The sequence below is a fragment of the Topomyia yanbarensis genome, chromosome 3, assembly GCF_030247195.1.
Source record: "Topomyia yanbarensis strain Yona2022 chromosome 3, ASM3024719v1, whole genome shotgun sequence".
NCBI classification, from domain to species: domain Eukaryota; kingdom Metazoa; phylum Arthropoda; class Insecta; order Diptera; family Culicidae; genus Topomyia; species Topomyia yanbarensis.
In genome coordinates, this window is record NC_080672.1 from 249,694,574 (window position 1) to 249,717,885 (window position 23,312).

General features: G+C 38.1%; 1 protein-coding gene across 3 annotated transcripts in view; it reads left to right on the forward strand.

Annotated features, from left to right (window-relative positions):
• The window catches only part of LOC131686689 (uncharacterized), a 209,890-nt gene that overhangs the window by 163,753 nt on the left and 22,825 nt on the right, over positions 1 to 23,312 (forward strand). For all 3 annotated transcript variants that reach the window (XM_058970572.1, XM_058970573.1, XM_058970574.1), the window contains one exon: positions 10,165 to 10,233. In XM_058970572.1, coding sequence (XP_058826555.1) covers positions 10,165 to 10,233 — 69 coding nt within the window. The remainder of the gene's footprint in view (positions 1 to 10,164; positions 10,234 to 23,312) is intronic.

Below are 23,312 nucleotides of genomic sequence, written 5' to 3' on the forward strand. Positions count from 1 at the left end.
CTTAGGTAGGAGTATGCAATAAGTGGTTACTACTTTAAAATTATAACTAGTTTAAATTTCTTAACGAATCTTCCTCCTTGATTCGCCACTGGTTTCAATCGATGTTTCAGTGTCGACACATAGTATCTCAAAATCGTGGCAGTCGATCCATTGTATGTACTATGTGCAAATCGTACTGAATATGTAATATACATTTCCATCATTGTACTGAACATAACCAGCTATGGAATCGTAGTTTGGACAAATGAGAAAAGTACAATTGCACCATTAGGGGGATAAAAACAGGTTTTTGATTTTTTAAAGTAGGTCACAGCCACATGGTCAGGTGTGCCTATTATATTAGGAATCACGAATCAGTTCACGTTTCTGTGGATAAGATTACATGATTTTGTGAACGATTTCAAGAGCACGAATAGTCAGTCGCTAGGAATCATAAATCAGTTCACGTATACATGAATAATATTTTTCGATTTTGTGAATTATTGCACGAGCTCGATTGGTAAGTAGTGACTATTATACTAGGAATCATGAACTAGTTAACGTATATAAAAATTATTTCATGGTTTTGTGAATTAATTCATGATCATGAATAATGACTTGTGACTAATTTGCTAGAAATCGGGAATCAGTTCACGTATACATGAATAACATTGTGTGATTTTGTGAATGATTTCACGAGCACGGATATTGAATAGTGACTATTATATTTGGATTCATGAATAATATTCCGGGTTTCGTGAAATAGTTCACGAGTAAATATGTTTTCCAAAAACTATAAATAAAATCACGATTCTACCTTCGATTTTATGAACAATGTTCATAAAGTTGTGAGATAGTTCACACACAGAAAATCGATTTAGTAATGGTATGACGGAAACCGTGACTGAAGTTCACAAAACAAAAGCAAAATTAACACATTTAAAAATTTGGAAAAAGCTTCAGTAAAATTTGTTGTACCGGATCCAGTATTGAAACGTTAGAAGTATTCTACTTTAAGATTGGACAAAGAATGGGCAAAAATCGAAAACGAAAAAAGCAGTTTTTTCCACACCATGTGTTAGATTTTCATAACAATCGATCAGCTTATGTAGAATGTTGTTACAGTACTGCTGATTGATTTTTATGAAGTTCTAATACATGGTGTGGAAAAACTGTTTTTTTTTCGTTTTCGATTTTTGCCCATTCTCTGTTCAACCTTAAAATAGGATGATATTTTATCGTAACAATTTAAAATGAATGATTCTTTCAGTTAATACCACAGAGAGATAGGATATTTATTCTGGGGAACCTGTGTAATAATTTGAATGAGAATACACTACAAATCAGCATCGCACTCAAGTCATATTTGCACCCTTAGTCCGTATACCGATTATGTCACGATGTCATTTAAAAACAACAGTTCTTACATACCATGAAAACTTGTCTAGAATGTTAGAAATCAGTGTTACAATTATCAAGAGATGCTGCTTCACTATCGGGATCGGTGCCATCTTATGCAATTAAATTTCCTTTTTTGTCGTTTTCATTATTTTACCAACTATTATATAATAATAAAAAATAAAAATAATAATCCACACCCACGTGTATATTTTTGGCAAGATTTACTTTAATGAAATTCGATGTGTCGGAAGTCTTTTCGCAGTTTGCTTTTCAGGGTCAAATCATCAGATGATCCGAAAACGGTAATAAAAATCCTTCTGAAACAACTTGAACCGATACTGCTAAAATCCTATTTAAATTCATTAACTCCCTCCATTAACCCTGGTACTGAAGCATGTCCCCGATGATTCACTAATTCTTCTGTTTCCTAATTGACAGACAACCAAACAATTTGAGGTGTTCAATTGAAAACTTTCTCAAGTATCTAAAATTTCATTAGAAATTACCACAGATACAACGTTTCATTTTCGATTCAGTAACCGGGTACCCTATCGGTCTGTTACGGAGTATGAGATCTAAGAGTTTAACAAACACGTCACAAATGACGGGTATATCACAACCGGAACTGTTTCACAATCGAGGACATTCCGCTACAAAGATATTAAAGCTTCTGGTGCTAGTCGCACACTGAAATTTATCAATTGAAAAAAAAAACATAAATAATGTTGCGTGTAATGTCATTGGTCTGCAGAGATACAATCATTGCTATATTTTCGTATTCACATGTCTGCTGACTCACGTTGTTGAATACTTGTGAAACACGAAAACAGGTTTTTTCCTGCCGTCCAGAAAAGGGTGTTTTAATGTCGCCCATATGCTGAATACAAATTATGTAGGAAGGTTTCGAAAAGTTCAGCTAGAACTAAGGGAAATGTGTGGGAATGAGTGGAAGGGAGTTAGAAAAAGCTAATACATGAATGAATTCGCACTAGCCTGTGAGTCTCCACTGGTGGTGGATGGACGGCTGACTATTAAATGAGCGTCGCCTTATAGCTTTTCTGAATGTATCCTCTCCTCGACATGGAAATGTTTGCTTTAAAACTGCCAACTAAGCAAGTCAGTGCCAGACGCTGATGGTCGCGATTGGTGCAAGTAATCATTTTTGGTTGGCCCCCACACGAAACGGTATTATGCGGCAGTTAGAAGGTGCCCGCCAACAAAGGCCGCCTACACCTGTTCCGATGTGCGTTGGACGCCATTCATGAAGTCAAGAAGTATCTGCTTATTTTTGGTCCGGATTGTGCTCTAGCGACGGCGACGATCTGCTTTAGGTCATTTATTTTTTGTTTCCTTTCTGACTGTCAATCAACGTTCTTTCACAGTTTTAACCTACTTTTCCTAATTTGAAACTTGATTTTTGTTTTGACACACAATGAGGGTACGGTTAAGTATCACCTAATTATAACAGATTCCTGACCGAGGCACTTTTCCCATTAGAAATTTTATGTTAAACTCGACCTATTCTTTTTTGACAGCGAGTATTATACAAGAAATCCGAGGATATTGAGTTCCTAGAGGCACACAATTATATCCTAGAAAACCATAGGTACAAGAAATGAACAAGTGATTTACATGAATCATTAGTCAGGGTTAGCTGGGTGAAAAAATTAAGTATGTTTTTCCTTTTTTCGGTTCTACCCGCGTGTTTTCATATATCTTTTCTTTGGGGCCGGAAAATGATGAGAGAAAAGCGTAAACAATCACAACAAAGATCAAACGGACGGTGAATGAGTGTTTTATGCCGGTGCCAATGCTTTTGACTTGTAACCACACAGACAAGATAGATATACAGCGCTGAAACGTTGAGTACATAGTCACTGATCATTTTACTTCCTTCACGGCATGATGTTTTTTTACAACCTCCATTGTGGCATTTCTCTTTTGTAAGCTTTTCTGTTATTTTTATGATTTAATTGGAAATTAGGAAAATAAACAGTCCTAGCAAAGATCAAACTGCCAACCGAATGGCGCGATGTGATATGGCGCAGAAGTGTATAGAAGAGATCAAGGATATCAAAAACAGTACATATAGCAGAATAATTAGTTTTGGAGAGAGCAGGTGTATCAGACGAATTATACGCTCTTTCTTGCATTTCCTTTCAGTTAGTGAAATCATACACTATACATTATATATGAAAATATATACTCTATATTATATTTCCGAACTTTGAGCGTTCTCAGATGTACAAGCTCTCCTACTCCCCAACATCATTTATATATCTCGCAAAGGTATACGTTGGTACACTTTCGAATCAGTGAGTAGACAGGGTAATGTGCCTATTATGGCAATAGAGCCTATTTCACATCTCTTGGTTTTGAACCAAGTATATTAGATATTTAATGACAATATCTATTTGGTAGAAAGAGGTGGTGTGCAAGTATAAGGGTTAAGTTTAAGGGTTAAATCGTTCGATTTGTTTTTTGGTAAAACATGTATCGGTTGAATAGCTGGAACCTTTAGAAGGTATTCTGATCATGAGCACGGTCATCCATAATTTCAGAGTAAAAAGACGTCGTGCGGTATCTCTCCTCTACAATTGGGATAGATGCCCCATCAAAATAGCGGGTGAGATGCCGCACTCGATGGCGGAGGATACGAAGCTAAAATATATGTTTTCACCTCGGAATGTCATTAAATGAAAATTTGCGTTACGTGTAGGCTCTTAACTGTTATGTGTTTTCAGGTTTCAATTAATGAAATCCCAATGTTTTATCCATAGCTGGAAATTGAAGCTTTGTGACATCTTAGAACTTTGCTAAGTCAAGCTTTTGAGTTAATAGTATTGTTGATATAATCAGGGGAGGAGTGAGGAAGGGCACCTGATTTTTTTACTGCGTAACAGGCCGACGGGGGTACCCGGGTACCCACAAAACTGAAATGCCAATAACTAAGCCAATTTCCAACCGATTTCGACACTTTTTGGTGTTTTGGATTCAGGAACTTATCGAGCTTCACCAGAATCGCAGGATCGACCTCGACATCCCACCGGGTAGCTCGTGAGTAGGCTAGATCCACCGCCGGGGATTAGACAGAGTAGACCGTGTCGCGAAGCAAGCAGTGGGTCGTTGGGGCGCCAGTAAACTGACCTCTACACCTGGTTGGTTGGCTCGGTTTCAGTAGAACTTCTCTCGCCGGAGAATTCTGAGTAGTTTGCGAGCTAGTCGGGAGCTCAACAAGTAAGTGGTGCTGAATAGTACGAGAAAGGAGTTGCGGTGGTAAATGGCACAAGCGAGCTGAGTCGTGGTGCTGAATGGCACAAGGAAGCCGAAGGGATCGGTTAACTAGACAATCTGAAGTTGCTACCCAAATTGTCTTCGTAGGGGAAGAGCACTACGTCTCGACCCACAGCTGCCATGGTCTGTGTGGATGATGGTGAACTAGTAGTGTGTCAAGGAGTAGTGCTATAACCCTACTGATGAGTCTCTACGCATCGCTCGATCGAGATAGAAGTGTTTTGTTTTCGGTCCGTTGGAAAAAGAACAGTGCAGTAATCCGCGTTCAAGGTTATCTTGCCATTCTCTGCCTCTTCGAGGTTTGGACTTTTATTTTCTTTTGTGCGTGTGTTAACCGTTAGGCCACATTCCTCAACTTTTTGTTCGTAAAGCGAGGATTGAACAATAACCAGCTATTTAAGCTGGACTGGTGCGTCGTGGGAAACGAGTATACAGATAAGTGAAATCTATTTGATACATTTACGGCTTTTTCCCGTCTGCGCGGGTGCTGACCCCGTGCGTTGACGGTGTCGATGGCTCCCTCCCCGGATGGCCAAATGGAGATCGAGTCGACTCCTAAGGCTCTCCCCCGACCCAAACAATATCCAGAGCTCTCGACCGGTCCCTTTGTGGTCTTCTTTCGGCCCAAAACAAAATCGCTGAATCTATTACAGATTTCAAAAGACCTGACGGAACAGTTCTCGGCTGTGACCGAAATAAAAAAGGTCCGCTCAGACAGGTTGAGGGTCGTGCTGACTAACTCAAAGCAAGCAAACGATATTGCTTGCTGCGAGCACTTTACGAAGGACTATCACGTGTATATTCCAGCTGTAAAAGTACAGTCTGAAGGCGTTGTCACCGATGAGAGTTTGACATGCGAGGATCTGCTGCAGTACGGGGTTGGCCGTTTTAGAGACCGCGTACTTCAGCCAGTGAAAATACTTGAGTGCAAGCGTTTGCACTCAGTAGTAGTTGCGGTGGATGGTTCAAAAACGTACCCCCAATCAAACTCTTATCGGTTGACCTTCGCTGGTACCGCTTTGCCAAATTACGTCCTCTTGCACAAGGTTCGTCTGCCTGTGCGTCTGTGTGTGCCGCGGGTCATGAATTGCACAAAGTGTAAACAATTGGGTCACACAGCCACCCATTGTAGCAATAAAGCCCGCTGTGGAAAATGCGGGGAGAATCATCTAGATGATTCTTGCAGTAAGAATGCTGAGAAGTGAACTAGCTGCTATTCAGTATACCCTTGGAGTCATTGACACATTACCCGCAGACCATTACTTCATCGTCTCGGATAGTCTGAGTTCTATTGACGCTATTCGCTCGATGAAACATAGAAAGCATTCCTCTTATTTTTTGGGGAAAATACGGGAGCTACTGAGTGCTTTATCTGACAAATCTTTCCAGATTACCTTGGTGTGGGTCCCTTCTCATTGCTCCGTTCCGGGCAATGAGAAGGCGGACTCCTTAGCTAAGGTGGTGCCATTAAAGGTGACGTTTTTGAAAGACCAATTTGGTTCCACGAATTTTTCAGTATTATTCATCAGAGAACCCTCGAAAGTTGGCAAACCTCGTGGAGCAATGGGGTGCTAGGAAGGTGGCTACATTCGATAGCCCCTAAGGTATCGACAAAACCTTGGTTCAAGGGGATGGATGTGGGTCGTGACTTCATTCGTGTGATGTCCCGACTCTTGGCGAACCATTACACGCTGGATGTATATCGCCGACGTATTAGGCTCGTGGAGAGTGGTATCTGCGCTTGTGGCGACGGTTATCACGATATAGAGCACATAGTCTGGGCGTGCACCGAGTACAGTTCCGCCAGGTCTCGGCTTATGGACACCCTCCGGGCCCGAGGAAGACCACCCAACGTCCCGGTTCGAGATGTGTTGGCAAGCCGCGATGTCCTCTATATGTCCCTTATATACACCTTCATAAAAACCATCAATATCCAACTTTAACTGCCCCTTTTTCCTTATCATTCTCAGAAGCGCTCTCTTCCACCTGTACCATACACCCACGATGGTTTGATGCAACTCCAAGGCGACACAAAACATCCCTGTCGAATGAGCCAACAAACACGGGACCTAACGCACGAACATCACACGCACAACTCGAAATGTAGCCGATCAACATCTGAGCCGCACTACGAAATCGTCTGGAGAAACCCCTGCCATCTTGAGAACGACCACCCGGCGTCCCAGTACATGATTCTTCCTGATGAAGGCCACCCTGATTCTGTAATCCATCCGTTGATCTCCCGAAGCCTGAAACTGAAATAATGTTCTCCCCCTGCCATCTTTGTCCACCCTACTTCCCCTGACTCTTATACACAGAAGTAACACCCCTTCCCCCCCCCCCAAATATCTTCATGAAGCATTTAGCTCTTCTTGCTATTTCTTGTTTTAACTATTATATTATATTATATAATCTCGTTGAAAATGTCCCCGAATCTTTACAAAATTTAATCACGCCCCCCTAATTATTTCTACTTTTAAGATAGTCGTAAAAATTTTCCCCCTTAGTTAAACATTATTTGCTCCAACAATCTCATTGCTAAAAATGTCAAACCATATTGCCATAAAAACTAAATGACCCCCTAATCTTACGAAAATTATATTACCCCCTTGTGTATATGTATAGCTATAAATTAGCCTTAGTTTAATTTAAAAAATCAATATGTAATCCCCTAGTTTTAAGTAATTTAAAATGTAAAACAAAACAAAATTGGCACCTTTAAGCTAACGCAAACCTGCCTTATCAAATAAACGAATTGAAAAAAACCCTACTGAAGAAACTAAATTCTTAGTCGTTGAAATAGAGTGGATGCTATGCACATAAAACCCCTCCCCGGACCATGCGGCCCTGTCGTCTACAGGTTACCCTAGCGACAACACAATCGTCTATGCCATTCACTTAAAAATTGTAGATCGCAATGTTGATAATCTGCCATTGTTGTGATATCGCAATGTTGTTAAATCGTCATTCGAAAAAATGCATGTGCTTACCAGACGACAGGCTTAGCAAAGCGTTGTTTAAAATCGCTTAAGGCCATGCTTCGCTGAAAGAACGTTGATAGAAATGGATTAAAAAGCCCTTTTAATTCCCAACAAAAATGATGCCATCTGTTTTTTGCTAGGATAGACCATTTGAATTTCCGGTAAGAGCGACGCAAGGCAATCGATCGTCCCATTATCTTTGCTGACAGTAAGCCATTTACTTCTACCCAATGGTCGAGGAGGATCAAGATAATTTTCTTATACGACTTCTGGATACATGACAGAATTGCGATTGGCCGATACAACAAGCGTCTTTTTACGGAATCCGATTTTTTAACAAGTTGAATTTGATTCTGGCTATCCTTGGAGCGTTATACTTACATGGCAAGAGAGCAATAGAGAACTCCACCATCGAAAACAATGTTTCATTCGCGGTGTCGTGAAGAGACGTGGCGCGCTTGGTTTTCTGCACCGGAAGAGATTTTCTTGGCAAAAGTGAATATATAGCTGTTTGAATATTCTACGCTCTTGTTGGTACGCATCTGTCGAGACGTGGTCCACAGAGGGCACACCGATGTTTCTCTTGTTAACTCGTCGACGAACCGGCGTTGATAACTTCGTTGTTGGCTAACGTCGCGTACTGTCGATAGATGGCGGGTAATTCGTCGTCCTGGCAGTAGAATTTTCTGTGTACTAGTCTGAGAACGCTTTGTTCCGCCATGCTGTAAGGGATTGTTCGTGGGTATTCGCGTTAGATACTGCTTTAGTCTGAGCTCCGTTCGTGGGGTCGTGAATCAAGCCAGCCAAAAACCTGTACTCTTCTTCTAGAGGATTTGATTTTGTCGGATATCGGGGTCGCGTAACTCTTCCAATCAATGTTTCGTGTGAGGTTATACAAGATATTGGTTGTTTTTGCTACTCTTGAACCGCTAGCAATAGGAAACTAGTTGCAACCGTGGGGATTAGGGAGAATAATAAAATATTGTCACAAGAAAATGTTGACTGATGCTGCTCTAACCTTTAGTCTTGAGAAAGACTGATCGAGGAAAAAAGGTAAATAGCCTCAAAAAAGACTGTTGCTGTTGAAAAACTCTAAGTAAAGCTATCAAGTTTTATGACCGGAACGAACGAAGATTCAAGCTTGGAACATATTTCTTCGAAGGGAGCGATACTTCGGAAACAAACAACTCGCTTCCAACTACACAGGATTCGGGCAATTTGTAACATTTAGAGCAAAGAGGGGCAGCCACAAAAGATAACCTGAATAGTGATTGCAGTGGCAAAGCTTACCCTAACAAAAAAGGCTAAAGCCGAACTGAGGCGATTAAACTGTAAGCCAGAATGAAGGAGTATGTATTTATTTTGTTTATAGAGATTACCACCTTAAAGTCATTCGACTTTGTTTTCGGGTAGAAGAATCTCTAACCTTATGTGCGGGGCTAGGAATCGAACACAGGTGCATACAAGTTGATCGATTTACTAACTACGCTATGCCCGTCCTTTAAGCGGTAATGAAAACGAAAAAGAAAACATCTATTCGTACCAGTTTGGGTTGATCAAAAAAAGATAGTGCAACTAATGCAACAGGTAACACAACTATACCGACATGGCAGGCTGTCTTGCCCCAATAGTTGTGCTACACTTTTTATGCTAAAAACTAACCAAAACTTTTATTTTTGATATCAAAAAGTACAGTTTAACTTATTATTAGAATCCATATGTGAAAATGTACCTAATGGGTTATATTTTTACATAGTTTTGTACTTAGACATAAACTGCTCTTGCTAGCGAATAGTTGGCGCACTGTAGAAGTCTGTACAGAGCACACCTGCATTCAATACAGACATTTGATACTGCTCCTGCATTCATGTAGCCAAGCTAGAAATATGAAATTTAAAAATGGCTGTACTTTCCTAAAAGTTTTTTTAATGGTCAAAAACAATCAGTTTTCATCACTATCACAACTATACCAGCGATCACACCAAGTCTGCTGCCCTATTCGAAATACTTTATAACCCTTACTAGATAAGAAAACAATCACCACACCGCTATATTTTGAGTTTTCCTGTTATTTGTTGATTTATTAACATAATAGGGTAACAACTTGATGAAACTGATAAATCATCTGCTGGAACTTGTGCAAAAAATGTTTTTTTAGAATGTTCACAATTACTAGTATTACTACAAATCATGGTAAACATATGGTAAAAATATTTCTCACACGGATCCAGCACAAGTGTTCTGGGGGTTTTGACCCCCACCCTACTCTTCAAAAGATTCAACTTGTTGAGAAATTTTAAATTAGTTTTAATTTTTAATCAGTTTCAAATTCAAAATCATTTTAAACCAAATTTTTGATTTTCATTTAAAGAAATTATTGCGTTTAAAGTCTTGTACAATGTTCATTTCAAAATCAAAATACCAGACCTCCATTTTGCTGAATCCGCCTCTATGCACTGCAGTCTGGAATGTCGGCTTATCATAGCATTATTCTTTTTCTTCTTTTCAGGATCTACTCGAGGCCAGAATAGCAGAACTAGAAGATGCCTTATTACGATTGCAAGATAGAGTAAACCAAGTAAGTATTGCAAATCTTAAAGTATTTCTTTTCTATTTTCTGATGAGACTTGAGCGAGGAGAGATCTCTTTTCGTCTAACTAAGTAGCTACAGATTTACTGCTAATCCACTCGTTTGGATGTCGATTACGAAACATTGGTGAAAGTATTTATGTTTATGATTTGATTTGACACTTTGAGAACTTTTTCCAACACGTACAAGGCTATGGCAGGACTATGGAAGACTCGAAAAAGGGGGGAAACCTATAAAAATCGATTCGAAATCCTTGCCACTTGCAGCACTTGCTCGATAGAGCTTACTTCTCTTCTACCATTTGCTGTAGGCTTTCCCCGTTCGTCATTTGGGGAAAGTTAGCTAAGAGCTGAGGAAGGCATGCTAAAGCAAGACGGAGCACGACAGAAGAGTCTCCAGTCGTTTTTCCTTTCAGGATCAGGCACAAGTGACCTTTCAAGTGGAAAATGAAGATGGTGAAATGAGCTTCGAATCGGTCTTTTTCCTCGCAGGGGACGGTTCTTTTTAACACAGATTTACTTCGGTAATTGGATACAATCGAGCATTTTCCCTTCGTCTTGTGCCGTGCAAAGGCATTGAAGTGTTAAAAAGAGGATCTAAAATGTCTACCTTTTTATTTCCGGAACCAAACTCAAGTCGACATAAAAAGTATATCCACTATTTGTTGCTGTTGTGCATAACTGTGAAAATTGAAATTTCCATGTATTTGAATGTATACTATAGGACAGTTTGTCTGTTTTATTCAAAAGAAACTGGTATTACTAGGTTAACAAACAAACTAACGTCAGAACGAAATCGATGGGAAAACGGTAAAATACTCTTATGTAGACGAAACATAGCTTACAATTTATCGCTATCATTCACTAGTTAAGCCAATGGGTTGATCAGAGGTAGAAAACGCTGTTGTAACCCTCAATAAAGCTGAAGCAAGTTGAAATCATAGCTTCAAAAAGCTTTCCTCCTTAGCTCCGGTGAAATTAAAACTCTTTTTTGTCGCTTTATCAGTGAGATAATTTACAACCCGAAAATGCTCGATCATTTCTATACCTAATCACAAGTTCATTCAAGCTGGATAATTGTAACCAGCTGGTACTCTGAGACCTCTTGTCTTTTTGAGGGTTAAATAACAGGTAGGTAAAGTGATAATAAGAACATAGCGAAAATGCGTTTTACATAGTACGATCCAATATCGCTACATTATTCATTGACCAAATCAATTGGTTGTCCGGATCGGTACAGCTATAACAAACTTGGATAACCACAACAATAACTTCAACAAATTAATTGACCGGTAGTTCCAATCCATCCAATGAATAAATTACTGCTTGTCGAACCGACTGGTCGTTCTGGCTCGTTTGTAGGAATGATATATTCGTTTCGTAGCTGTTTGGGTGCACTCGAACGATTTTCCTGCCAGGATAAATAGCCTATAACTCCTCCATATCACTACTTGTCCTTCTTTTTGAAGTAGGAACCGGTAGAGAGAGCATTGTTTTAGGGAAACTACCGGCAGTAAGGATACCTACGACTATTCATAACAGTCAGTTTCATTTCAACCCATTTCCAGTCTGTGTTATTGTTTCTGAAACTCTAGATTCACAACAACAACAACGCAGAACCTTTATCCCTTTTCAGTTACCAGTGAGATGAGAAATTTCATAGCTTGGTTTTAAAAAATATTCGCCCGGAAACCGATACATCGTTTGGTACTAACCTATACATCATATTCCACTCATTTGGTTCATGTGTATAAATCTCTACTACCCATAGAGGGGACAAACGAGCTATGCTAGGTTTAGGTGAGCGGCACAACTTGGGTAACCTTTCCGGTTGGGTTTCCTCCCTAAATCGAATAATCGTTTTCAGGAAAAGGCCGCTTTCCGAAATGGTTTACAGACTGTGAGTAGATAGGTAGATAAAATCATATTTTATTTGGGTAAACATTATCTAGATACTTTCTGGATACGCGCCATCACAGATGTAAAGGGGATGCGACATTGGGATTAAGATGGGGTAAAAAAAGACCCTTTTAAGTATCGTGGTTGCGAAAATTTAAGTTACCTAAAAATGCACTATTAAATGCAACCATGTAGTCTTTTAGTGCCATGCAAATATACAAATACAAAGTATATAATAAAAACAATAATTCGATTGAAAATATAAAATATAAGCTTATGTTCTCTATTCTTACATTAAAGGTGGAAACATCTTCTAGCTTTCCCCCATCAAATTTGCTTGAATAATGGCAACGAAATACCAGAATGGTTGGCAACATTAAAAACTAATTAATCTTTCATAATCCATTCCTGCTGTTTGAAACTCTATACTTTGCGGTTTGACCCTTTTTCTAATTCACCCAAAATGAACACTCTCATATTCTTCTATCGGGGAGTTTGGCTGCATCTAACTTATAAACCCTAATTATGATATATACGTATCGGAGGGATTTAGCCTGTAATCTCTGTTGGAATAGAGAGCACTCTGGAGATGTTCTGCGCACACAAAATGAAGGGTTATTCGTTTATGCTTGATATTTAACGCTTCTTTTCTTTCTGGAAAATTAGTTTTTCATAGTATTCAAATCTTCCAGCAAATCTATGCCTATCGAATTATTTCCGCGTTGGGAACATTTTGCACGTCATCTCACTGATATGCGGAAGGAAACTTCCGTTCAACGACGCAAGTGTGTTTAATGACTCAGCCACTTCACACGGTGGAAATATTCATGAAAGAATGGGTCATATTTGCTTCAGCACTGTTTTTCTTCGGGCAGGCCATTGTCGGGAAATCCCCCTTACGGAATCCATTGCCTAAACTCCGCGAGATATCAGGGTGAAGCATTCCGACTGAGAATTCTTGGAAAGGGGTGGACCAGGACCGAAAGCACTGTTTGTCATCGCTTTCGTTATTATTACTGCCAAGCAGCACGTTTTTACTGGATTTACGGTGTAATATTTTTACCACTCGACAGGAATCCTGATAGGAAATAGGCATCCTTCTGGTCAAAATGAATTATTGATGAAATTGATGCCTTGATTTCTTGTAAATGCTCAACTCTCTGAACACAAATCAACAATTACACTCTGCCAGTGGCGTGCACATATTAAGGAGGCAGAATAATTGAATTCTCCAGACCCCATATTTTATAGCCTTTCCCTTGACTGCTCTTGTTGGGCAATGAACCAGTTGTGACATTGCTTACTCTGTGGAAGTGTGAGTGCCACGGCATATTGAGTTTAGTACTGAGGAAACATCTATGGAGGCAAAAACCGTTTAGAGGAGAACTCCCCGTCTTGGTTACTGCGTATGTTTACGCATTCTTACTTCATAAGGCATGCTTTGGTTTAATGGAAGTGTAAATGAGATCGAATAAAAGGAACACGTGCGTATGAAATTTCAATGAGCATTTTATGTGGCATCGGCTTCTTTCACCGCACGGAACCAAGGCATAAGGGGCGGTTATCCAAAAGAACTCTAGTGTAAGGTCCAGCTAGGTCACCCATGCTTTGTCGGTAAACACAAGGGAAGTGATTATATAATCGAATCATAATTGCTCAAATTGCAACTGTTCTCAAGGGCTAGAAATAATAGGGAATCAAAAGCAGAAATAAAGGTAGACTCGTTTGCCATATAATGCTAGTCTAATGGGACTGTTTGCACTAATGGCCATGGCCGAGTTATTTTTGGATATTAACGAAAGCGTTCTTTCAAGTTGTATCGGTTGAGTGGTAAGTGAGGCAGTATAAATAGACCAAGCAAAATTTTGATCGATTTACAGTTAAATATTTATGTTTTTTACATTTCTTATAAAAGAAATGTATAGAATTCGCTCAAATTTTCAAGATTTTTTCCGAGGCCTGGAGGGCCGAGTCTTATATACCAATCAACTCAGCTCGACGATTTGGGACAATGTATGTGTGTGTATGTAACGGACAAACTCTCATTAGTGTTTCTCAGCAATGGCTGAACCGATCTTATCCAAACTTATTTTAAATGAAAGACCTATCAAACAGTAAGAACACTATTAATTTGTTTTTGATTCTGATGTTTAGTTTCCAAGATATGAATGTTTGAATGTGTAAAAATGGCGTTTTTTGCAGTTTTTTTAAATTATCTGCCGACAACATAGATTAATACTTTATATATCTTTAGACAGCTTATACGAATACCTTTCGAACAAGCTATAGATTGTGAAATCGGACTATATTCAAAAGAGATATTTAACATTAAATGCGGACGATAGATTTTTATCATTTCCCATTGCCAGAAATATGACCAAAACATGTAATCAATTCTTAACGCCAAAACGGCTTATTTTAGGTCAATAGTATCTTCAGAGAATTTATTGGAGGCAATATGCCCTTTCTTTTGGTATTGCGCTTTTGCTGATTAATCCCCCTATGAGTGAGATATTTTCACAAATTTTCTTGGAAGTGATTTTATCGAAATGATGCCTTCAGCAAATTTGTAGCTCTTACTTTTGCGAATAACTTTACTGAAGACTTCAAATATCTATTTTGAATACTTTAAAAGTTACGGCTTGTTGTTTATGGATTACTCTTTGTCGCCTATTTATTGTTCAATATAGTAATAATCCATTGAAATAAGCCAAACATTATTTCGATAAAATGAATTTTGTATTTCATTTTTCTATCTACAACCTCTAGGAACACTTCCAAGTTGTCTGGAACGAACTTGAAAACTTATCAGTGCAAAAATGTTGAGTTGTGCGAACCTTCTGACTGCAATTTTTCTAACTTATAACCATCGGATCGATCTGAAACATATCAAAAAATGAAAAGCGAAATAAATAACTCCAAGCAACGGCGTAGCCAAGAGAAGGTTTTGGGGTTTAACACCATACACCCCCCCCCCCCACCACAACAAAAAAAAAATGGATTGAAGTTGAAAATTTATTGATGCTGACTGATTTAATTCAATATTACAATAACAATTATCTGATCCGTACATTGATAACCTGCTGTTGTAAACATCATGAGGACTTTTGATAAATTGTCGGAATGGGGTCCTGATAAGTAACTGATCTATTGGTCTTGATTTCACAGTTGTTTAATAGCGTCAATATCAAATTCCTGCCTTAAAACATTCCAACAGAAAATTCCTGAGCTCTGTAATCAATCATAATCCTCAAATTTCTTTTCAAATTGAGCTCGCTTTTGTAGAGATGTACTGTAATAAGGGTCTTTATTTAATAGGAAGCGAAGTTAAAATTGATTTAATGTCTATGAAACATAGAACTGCTCACCAAAAAAATGCATAACACTCAACATTTCCTAAAAATGTTTTTGCCTTTCTCATTCACTCTAAAATTCGTCAATCTAATTCCGACCCGGAGGGCCGAGTGTCATATGCCAATCTACTCAGTTCGTCGAGATCGGAAAATGTCTGTGTGTATGTATTAGGGTGGGGCAAAATGATCGTTTTTTCAGCACAGCACTTTTTTGATTCCATTTGGGGTCCCAAACAACTGTGCAAAATTTGGAATCGATTGGATTTGACCTGGCGTATCGCATTGCGTTTGAAATTTGTATGGAAATTAGTATGGGAAAACAGACTTTTTTGCATTTTCAATTTTACAGACTACAATTCTTCCTGCAGTATACCAGCAATTAGGTAGAAGTGTAGTCCAGGATATGCTGAACAAGTTTGCCGAGGAATGCGTGGTGTTAGAATGTCTCTACAACAAGTTATAGCTGTTCAAAGTTCGATAGATCGAATTAATTGACACAAATCATTTGTTTTGCCAACACTGCGGGTGTACCAATGATATTTCATATAGCATACCAAAATAACATCATATACTTAAGATTTACCACATTGGTATGTTTGGATGAATTATTCAAATGCCTTAGCTCAATTTCATGGGGGTAGGTAGTTTCGCAATAATGCGTAGTAAGGGGTGAGGGAAGGGGGGGGGAAGGCTTCAACATATAGAAATTCTAACTGAAATAACTGAAATCTTGTCGAGTTGAAATGTTCAGATGAATTATTTTACAACATTTACACAATCCACAAGAGCCCCAGTTCAACAACAATTTTTACTTCAGGTGATCAGACAACTTCGGAAATAGCATCCTATCAAATCATAGTGCGTATTAAACTGAAATATAACCAACAACCAAACCTCTGACATATCAACTCGACATCAGTTGATTCAGTCTGCAACTTTACTTCCATTGATATAAAGTCAATGCAGAGGGATACAGTATGTTGCGTTCCATCGTTACTATTATGCATAGGACATTGTGCAAATGTTTTAGAATAATTCATCTGAACATTTCAACTCGACAAGATTTCAGTTATTTCAGTTAGAATTTTTATATGTTGAAGCCTCCCCCCTCCCTTTCCCCTCACTACACCCTATTGCGAAACTACCTGCGCCCATGAAATTGATTTGAATAATTCATCCAAACATACCAATGTGGTAAATCTTAAGTATATGATGTTATTTTGGTATGCTATATGAAATGTCATTGCTACACCCGCATTGTTGGCAAAACAAATGATTTGTGTCAATTAATTCGATCTATCGAACTTTGAACAGCTATAACTTGTTGTAGAGACATTCTAACACCACGCATTCCTCGGCAAACTTGTTCAGCATATCCTGGACTACACTTCTACCTAATTGCTGGTATACTGCAGGAAGAATTGTAGTCTGTAAAATCGAAAATGCAAAAAAGTATGTTTTCCCATATTAATTTCCATGGAAATTTCAAACCAGCGACTATTTAGCAGCTCAGGGTGCGGCCTGGCACCCCACAGACTCCGTGCGCGGCTTGGTATTTGTCAATACTTAGGATCCCAGTTCTAGCTTTACCTAGGGTTCAGGTTCGAAGTGTTGATGTCCCCCTCCATTCATCCCTCGGCACGGGTCGCGTCACACCTTGGATTGGGGCATAAATTTTACGGTTCGGGTTTTGAGGGCCGATCGTTGGTACCCTCTCACTCCGATGCTACAGCAGAGGGCTGATAGCACCTAGCCGAAGCCGGTCTAACAACCAAATGTCATCGATATACCATAACCATGAGACGCAGGTTTTGGGGCAATTCCAAGATTTCAATGCATATATTGCCAGTATTCCGTTCAAATTCACAAATAGTATCCTAGTACTGAAACATTGATGGTGACGATATCGAGTTGGTCGATGAGTTCTTATATTTGGATTCAGTGGTGACCGCCAATGGATCCAACAGAAAAATTCTGTCAGAAAATCGTATCTACCTTCGGCTCCGGAAAACCTTACTTTGAACAAAGTACACTATCGCTTCATCTACATAACGTCCATTAGAGCGACTGGCCTCCATGGTTACGGAGCCTGGACTATATTGGCAATTGACCAACGCTCCTTTGGGTTTTTGAATGGATGATTATCCATGCTAATCATAGTTTGCTTATATGAGACAGGTTATTCAAATGATTAAGGTATCTTAAATACCTCTTCGGTTACGAATTCTTCTGAGTGATTAAATTTACGTTTCAGCTCTTTACCAAATATTAAATTTCTACTTGTTTAGTATACTATTTTGTTAACATTATAAAACTTAAATTATTGCAATAAAAATGTGATTTATTTTGTCATCTTGTAAGAAAGAATAGCAAAGTCTTGAAGGTGAAGGTAAACGAAAACTTAATTAGGCCTATAGAAAAGGGAATACTTAATTGCCCATTGAACGCAAATTAATCAAAGTGAGATTTACACAATTCCTCGACATTTGTTGCGAATTCCGTTTTGACAGTATCTATCCTGGTGGGCTAAATTTATGACTTCAATTATAGCGTGTCGTTTGCGGCATTCGTGGCTCACAATTATGGTCTGCTGTTTTACGCGTGTTTCGTGTCCCTGTCTCCACTTTTGACATTGTGCTACCCAAATTCCGATGCATTAATTTAATCTGTAAGACACTCACACTGTTCAATTAGTCAACATTTGGCATCATAGCAGCGTTTTTGCTTTCGATTTCAAATGCCACTAATCTGGATTAGAAGTGTAGCAATTTCCGCCTTCCTCCGACGGTCTGAATGAATCGCAGTTAGGTAGAGTTTAGACATGCTCCAGTTAAATTTATCAAAGTTGCTAGATTTATGACTTCCATCTGGCGCTACGCTATGATGCCATGCTACCATAATGTCTCTGTCTCCGGATCTGGCAGCATTTGCCACATACTAATTATCGGTTCGCAGTCTGGTAATGAATGTTTTCTATTTAATTCTACCATTTATAAAACACCCATCTGTCACAATACAATTAATGCCTTTCGTTTGTGCTGCCGCGGTCGAATAGCTGAAGGTCGGATTCAATGTGTTTATTTTATGAGCCTTGCAACCTGTCGCAAACTGCTAGGTGGGCTTTGTATGCTCCCCGCAAACGTAAATAGCATATAGTACGAATATAAAACAAAAACTTCCAGCTCAGCAGAAAAGTCCAACATACAAACAGTTCCACTTTAGAGAGTTTTCCTTCCTAAACATAACACTGACAGCACGGCAGTGGCGATGATGATGGTGATGATGATGCCAGCGACTGATAAGCAACGGCGTTCCAAAAAAGTTCACCCTCGCATTCAATACGTTTGGGGTTGATTCTCTCATTTATTCAAACGCTAAAATGCCGCCCATAAATCATGGGGACGTCCGAGGGGTTTCCATTTGAAAATCGATAAATTGTGCGTATCTTGAAGGACCATGTGGAAGCGAAATGTGGACTTCCATTTACATGAACTGCCTTCCGTTGTGATTTTCTGGGTCTTGCAAAAATAATGGGTTAGAATAAATGTAGTTCGGCCCTATGTTTAATACGCAATAAATCTTCAAACAACTAGGGACGCTGGACAGTTGGATAGATTGGAATGAACATGCCAATAGCATACGTGACTCTGAATCCTCCTAGAAAAAGTCGTGTAAATTTGCATACACGCAGATCAAAAATGACATAGTTTCACGTTTGATTTTAATTTTACTTGACGTTGAATTGACGCAAATGACGTAATTTTACATTACATGTGGCGTTTATTATGAAGGTTAATAATAGAAATTTTATGACATTGAACATGGAATGTACATTTTTCATGTAAAATTAAACGAAACACGTTGTCATTTCACGAATTTCGCTTTCTTAAATTTTGTTATGTTTGAAATTACGGCAAGGATAAAATTCATATTATTTGGTGTTTACGATGCTGCCAGTGTCATTCGATTGAGCGATTTATGTTGACCAAAAGAAGATTTTGGTGTTTTTGAAACGAGAAAATATTTCAAATTATTTTTGTTACTAATTTGACAATAAATTTCAATTTCCACTATACATGTGGATGCTTGTCTACACTTCAACCAAACTATTAATGAGAAATCCCACACCAAACTAATCGAATACGGAACTGGGTATAATTAAATTCTAAATTTCGTAGTATCAATATATGATGTACTTTTGGTGCTCAACGCAGTTTTCGTTTTTTGCCCAGATATCCTACCGAACCTTATCATATCGGTGTTCGAGGTACTAATAGTTTTCTTATATCTACTACTCGTAGCTATTACTGGTCGCTAGCAGCCGGACATTCATGAAACAGTGTATGAAACGAAAATGATTCCACAACAAATACTTCCAATTTTGTGAAATAACACTCGCGAAAATGCCATGATTTTTTTTATTGCATGGAATTGAAAAAGATAAAGGATATCTTCTAATTATCACAAACATGCAAGATAAATTTTAAATTATGTACCAGTCGTGACTATTGTACTAGGAATCATTAACTAGTTCACGTATACACATCACTTCGATATCATGATACGCATCACTTCGATATCATGGCCACAATAATCAACTTATAACTGCGGAACCTAAGGCCAGATTCGAATGAAATTCAGTAGCACTCAATCGGATTACTGTATCTTTCATTTGAAATCAAGTTTGTATAACTCGGTCAAGAATTTGCTGGAAAATAGGTGTGGCATCTGTTTAAGAACTTGACGAGTTCCCCGAGAGCAGGTCAAACCTATACTTTAATGGGTCAATAATGATCTAATGCAAATCCAAGTAATTTTGCACCCATTTTAATATGTATTACATCATTCGGTCATCATGGTTTTACCAGTTTATATGGGAATTTGCTGTGTTGCCGTACTCTTCAACCCGTAACTCCGTAACCGGAAGTCGGATCAACTAAAAATTCAATAGCAGCTTATGGGAGCGTTATAACTTCCATTTGAAATTAGTTTGTCTAAATCGATTCAGGCATCTCTGAGAAACTTGTGTCAATTTAAAGGGCACACACATACACACACATGCACACACAAACATATACACCCATGTCATTATATTAGCAATTGTGAGTTAGGAACTAGTTTGGTCAGAATTTTACTTTCTCACTGATAGATTTATTTCGTAACAAGTTTTTGTGCATCGAAGAATCTGAGTTTCTTTAAATGCGGCTAATCAAAAATATATGTTCATATCTTTGATCCAATTCAAAACGCATTTAAGGTATAACTTAAAAAATTAAACGCTACTAAAACCCTGCTCCTACCATCCATCTGGGTGATAATTCATTTTTGCTTCCTTTATCGCATTACTAAGCGATTGCGGTGCGGTAAATGCAGTGCGGCTTCGCACCGCGACGAACCCTAACTACCCCTTCTATATCTATCACAAGAAGATACATAGCTAACCAAATTTTCCGTTTCCGCTTCCTCCTTTTGATTAACTAACTAACGGTCTCATCCTTTACCGGTGCAACGATCTGAATTAAGGTTGTTTTACTATTGTGGCAATTCGTTTCAATCGTACAACATTGTAAGAGATACAATCGAACAAGGGTTCAAGTTACTAGATAGTGAAATGTAGTAACATCAATCAAGTGGAAGCGGACATCTATTCATTCCAATTAAAATTAAAGTGTTAGCAGTGAAAACGTATTATGAATGGTGTCTTAAATGTTATATTAAGTTTGAACATATTAGTTAAAATAATTATGCGTTTTAAAGTAAATTTTAGTCAGTTAAATAAGACACTTACTCTACGCTGCCAAATATCCCAACTATTTTACTGTACGCTTCCTGCCAGTCTACATTCAACCGAGAAGCGGAAAATGCAGTTTCATTCCGTTGTCATACCACTGACTGTACGGACCAGTCAGATGCAGCTAGAGCTGATGGGTGGCGGTGGGAAACTAAAATAAAACAGCAATGGATGATGATGGTAGAAAGTTTCTCTCTCAGTTACCGGCAGCGGGTATGATGACCTGATCCCACCCACGAGTTGGCCTAGCCCTTGGTTTATTTAATTTTCCACTTTTGTACTTACGAATTGTAACTCTTCTGCTCTTTCTCCTTTGTACATAGTTGTAAAGCTTGTGTCTGGAGTTTCTACATTGGGATGCGCCAATTTTAGTATAGAAAATAGTGAAAGAGCTCTAATTGTGCCTATATTAAAAACTCGACAGTTTTACGTCACTCGTAATACTGATTATTTTCTGTTGGCGAACAATAAGTTGTTACTTGTTATTATATTTGATTCTATTCGTATTATTACGAACGAATTTGTTTGATGAAATATACATAAGTCTTTCTAATCTTTTCGAGCACTATTTTCATAAAATCAACTTTCGTAAACATGCAAACTGTTGACATGTATTCTGATTAAGTTTTTATTTAAATTAGTTGCTCGTGATAGAAAATCGTTCGTCAAATGTTCACCTATATTACAATTTTTTACACCTACTTTATCAAATGGTTTGTACTATATGCGAAATTGATTCGTTATCATCCAACGAAATTTATGTTGTACTTTTAACGAAAAATTTACAATGAAAATAAAAACAACTTGAAAAGAGCTTAAGTTTTTATAAATGTTACGAATAATGTTCGTACAATTAACGAAATACATTCGTAGTCAACTCACAGAATTCGTTTTATATGGCGTCCATTTTTCCTAAATCGGTTTTTTTCATCTGGGAAAGATGTTCGTAAATATTACAAAGCTGTTCGTGTATTTTATCAAACAATTCATTCTATTGGCGAAGTAAATTCATCATCAATCCAACGAAATTGTTTTGCGCTATGCACGGGTTTGCCGAAGAATTTCCATAATGTTTGTGCACAAAAATTAGTTACTGTGAGAGTGCCAAAATCTTTCTAGTACTCAATAGTGGTAGTGCTTGAAATAAAACAGATTTTGCCAGATCGATCTATTTAATTAAAAAATCGATGTCATCAAACATTGATCCTAAAAGATCGGATGAAAAAAATATATGTAAAAATACGAAAACATTTGGTCGATCCTCGAGAACTCGTACGACTAACGAAATCGTTAAATGTACGAAAAATTAATTCGCCCTTTTCAAATATATTCGTACTATATACAAACATTTAATAAAAGAACATTTTATTTCATTCACGAAAAGTAGTTTCGGCATCGACGATAACTTTGGAGTAGCGTACTCTTAAAAACTTTCAGTTCGTGAAATGAACGAAATCAACAATGCATTCTATGATCATTTCGTCTTTACGAAATTATTTTTCAGTGTAAGAATTGGACATGTTTGATATTAATGATGACTACATGGATTTAGGAATCACTCTACAATTATCTTTAAGACATCCCTTATTCACGTAGTCACGATGCACAGAAGTCAAGGTAAGATGGTCGCTGCCTAGAGAAATTAATTTTCTATACATGTGAAGTTCCTGTATCTGAATAGACATGGATGTTACGTTCTTGTACATGGTTATAATATTTTATTGATTGTTTGGATTTTAAATCTATCTAGCCCAATGCCAGGTTTGTCTGAATAGCTTTTTTAATTCGTCTTGATGGCATACAAGGATAAAGAAAATATATTTTCGCTATACCAAATAAATAGTTTTTACTGTCTTGTATCCATTATGCAATCAGCAATCAGGTAGCAAATTTATGTCATTGTAGCCTACTCGACTTTCCGTGAAAAATTCTTTAAATATAATAGTAAAAATAATAGAAAGTTCGCTCAATCTCATTTAAGTACTAGCCCGCCTTGCCCCGACATCGCTTTTTGCCATTATCAAC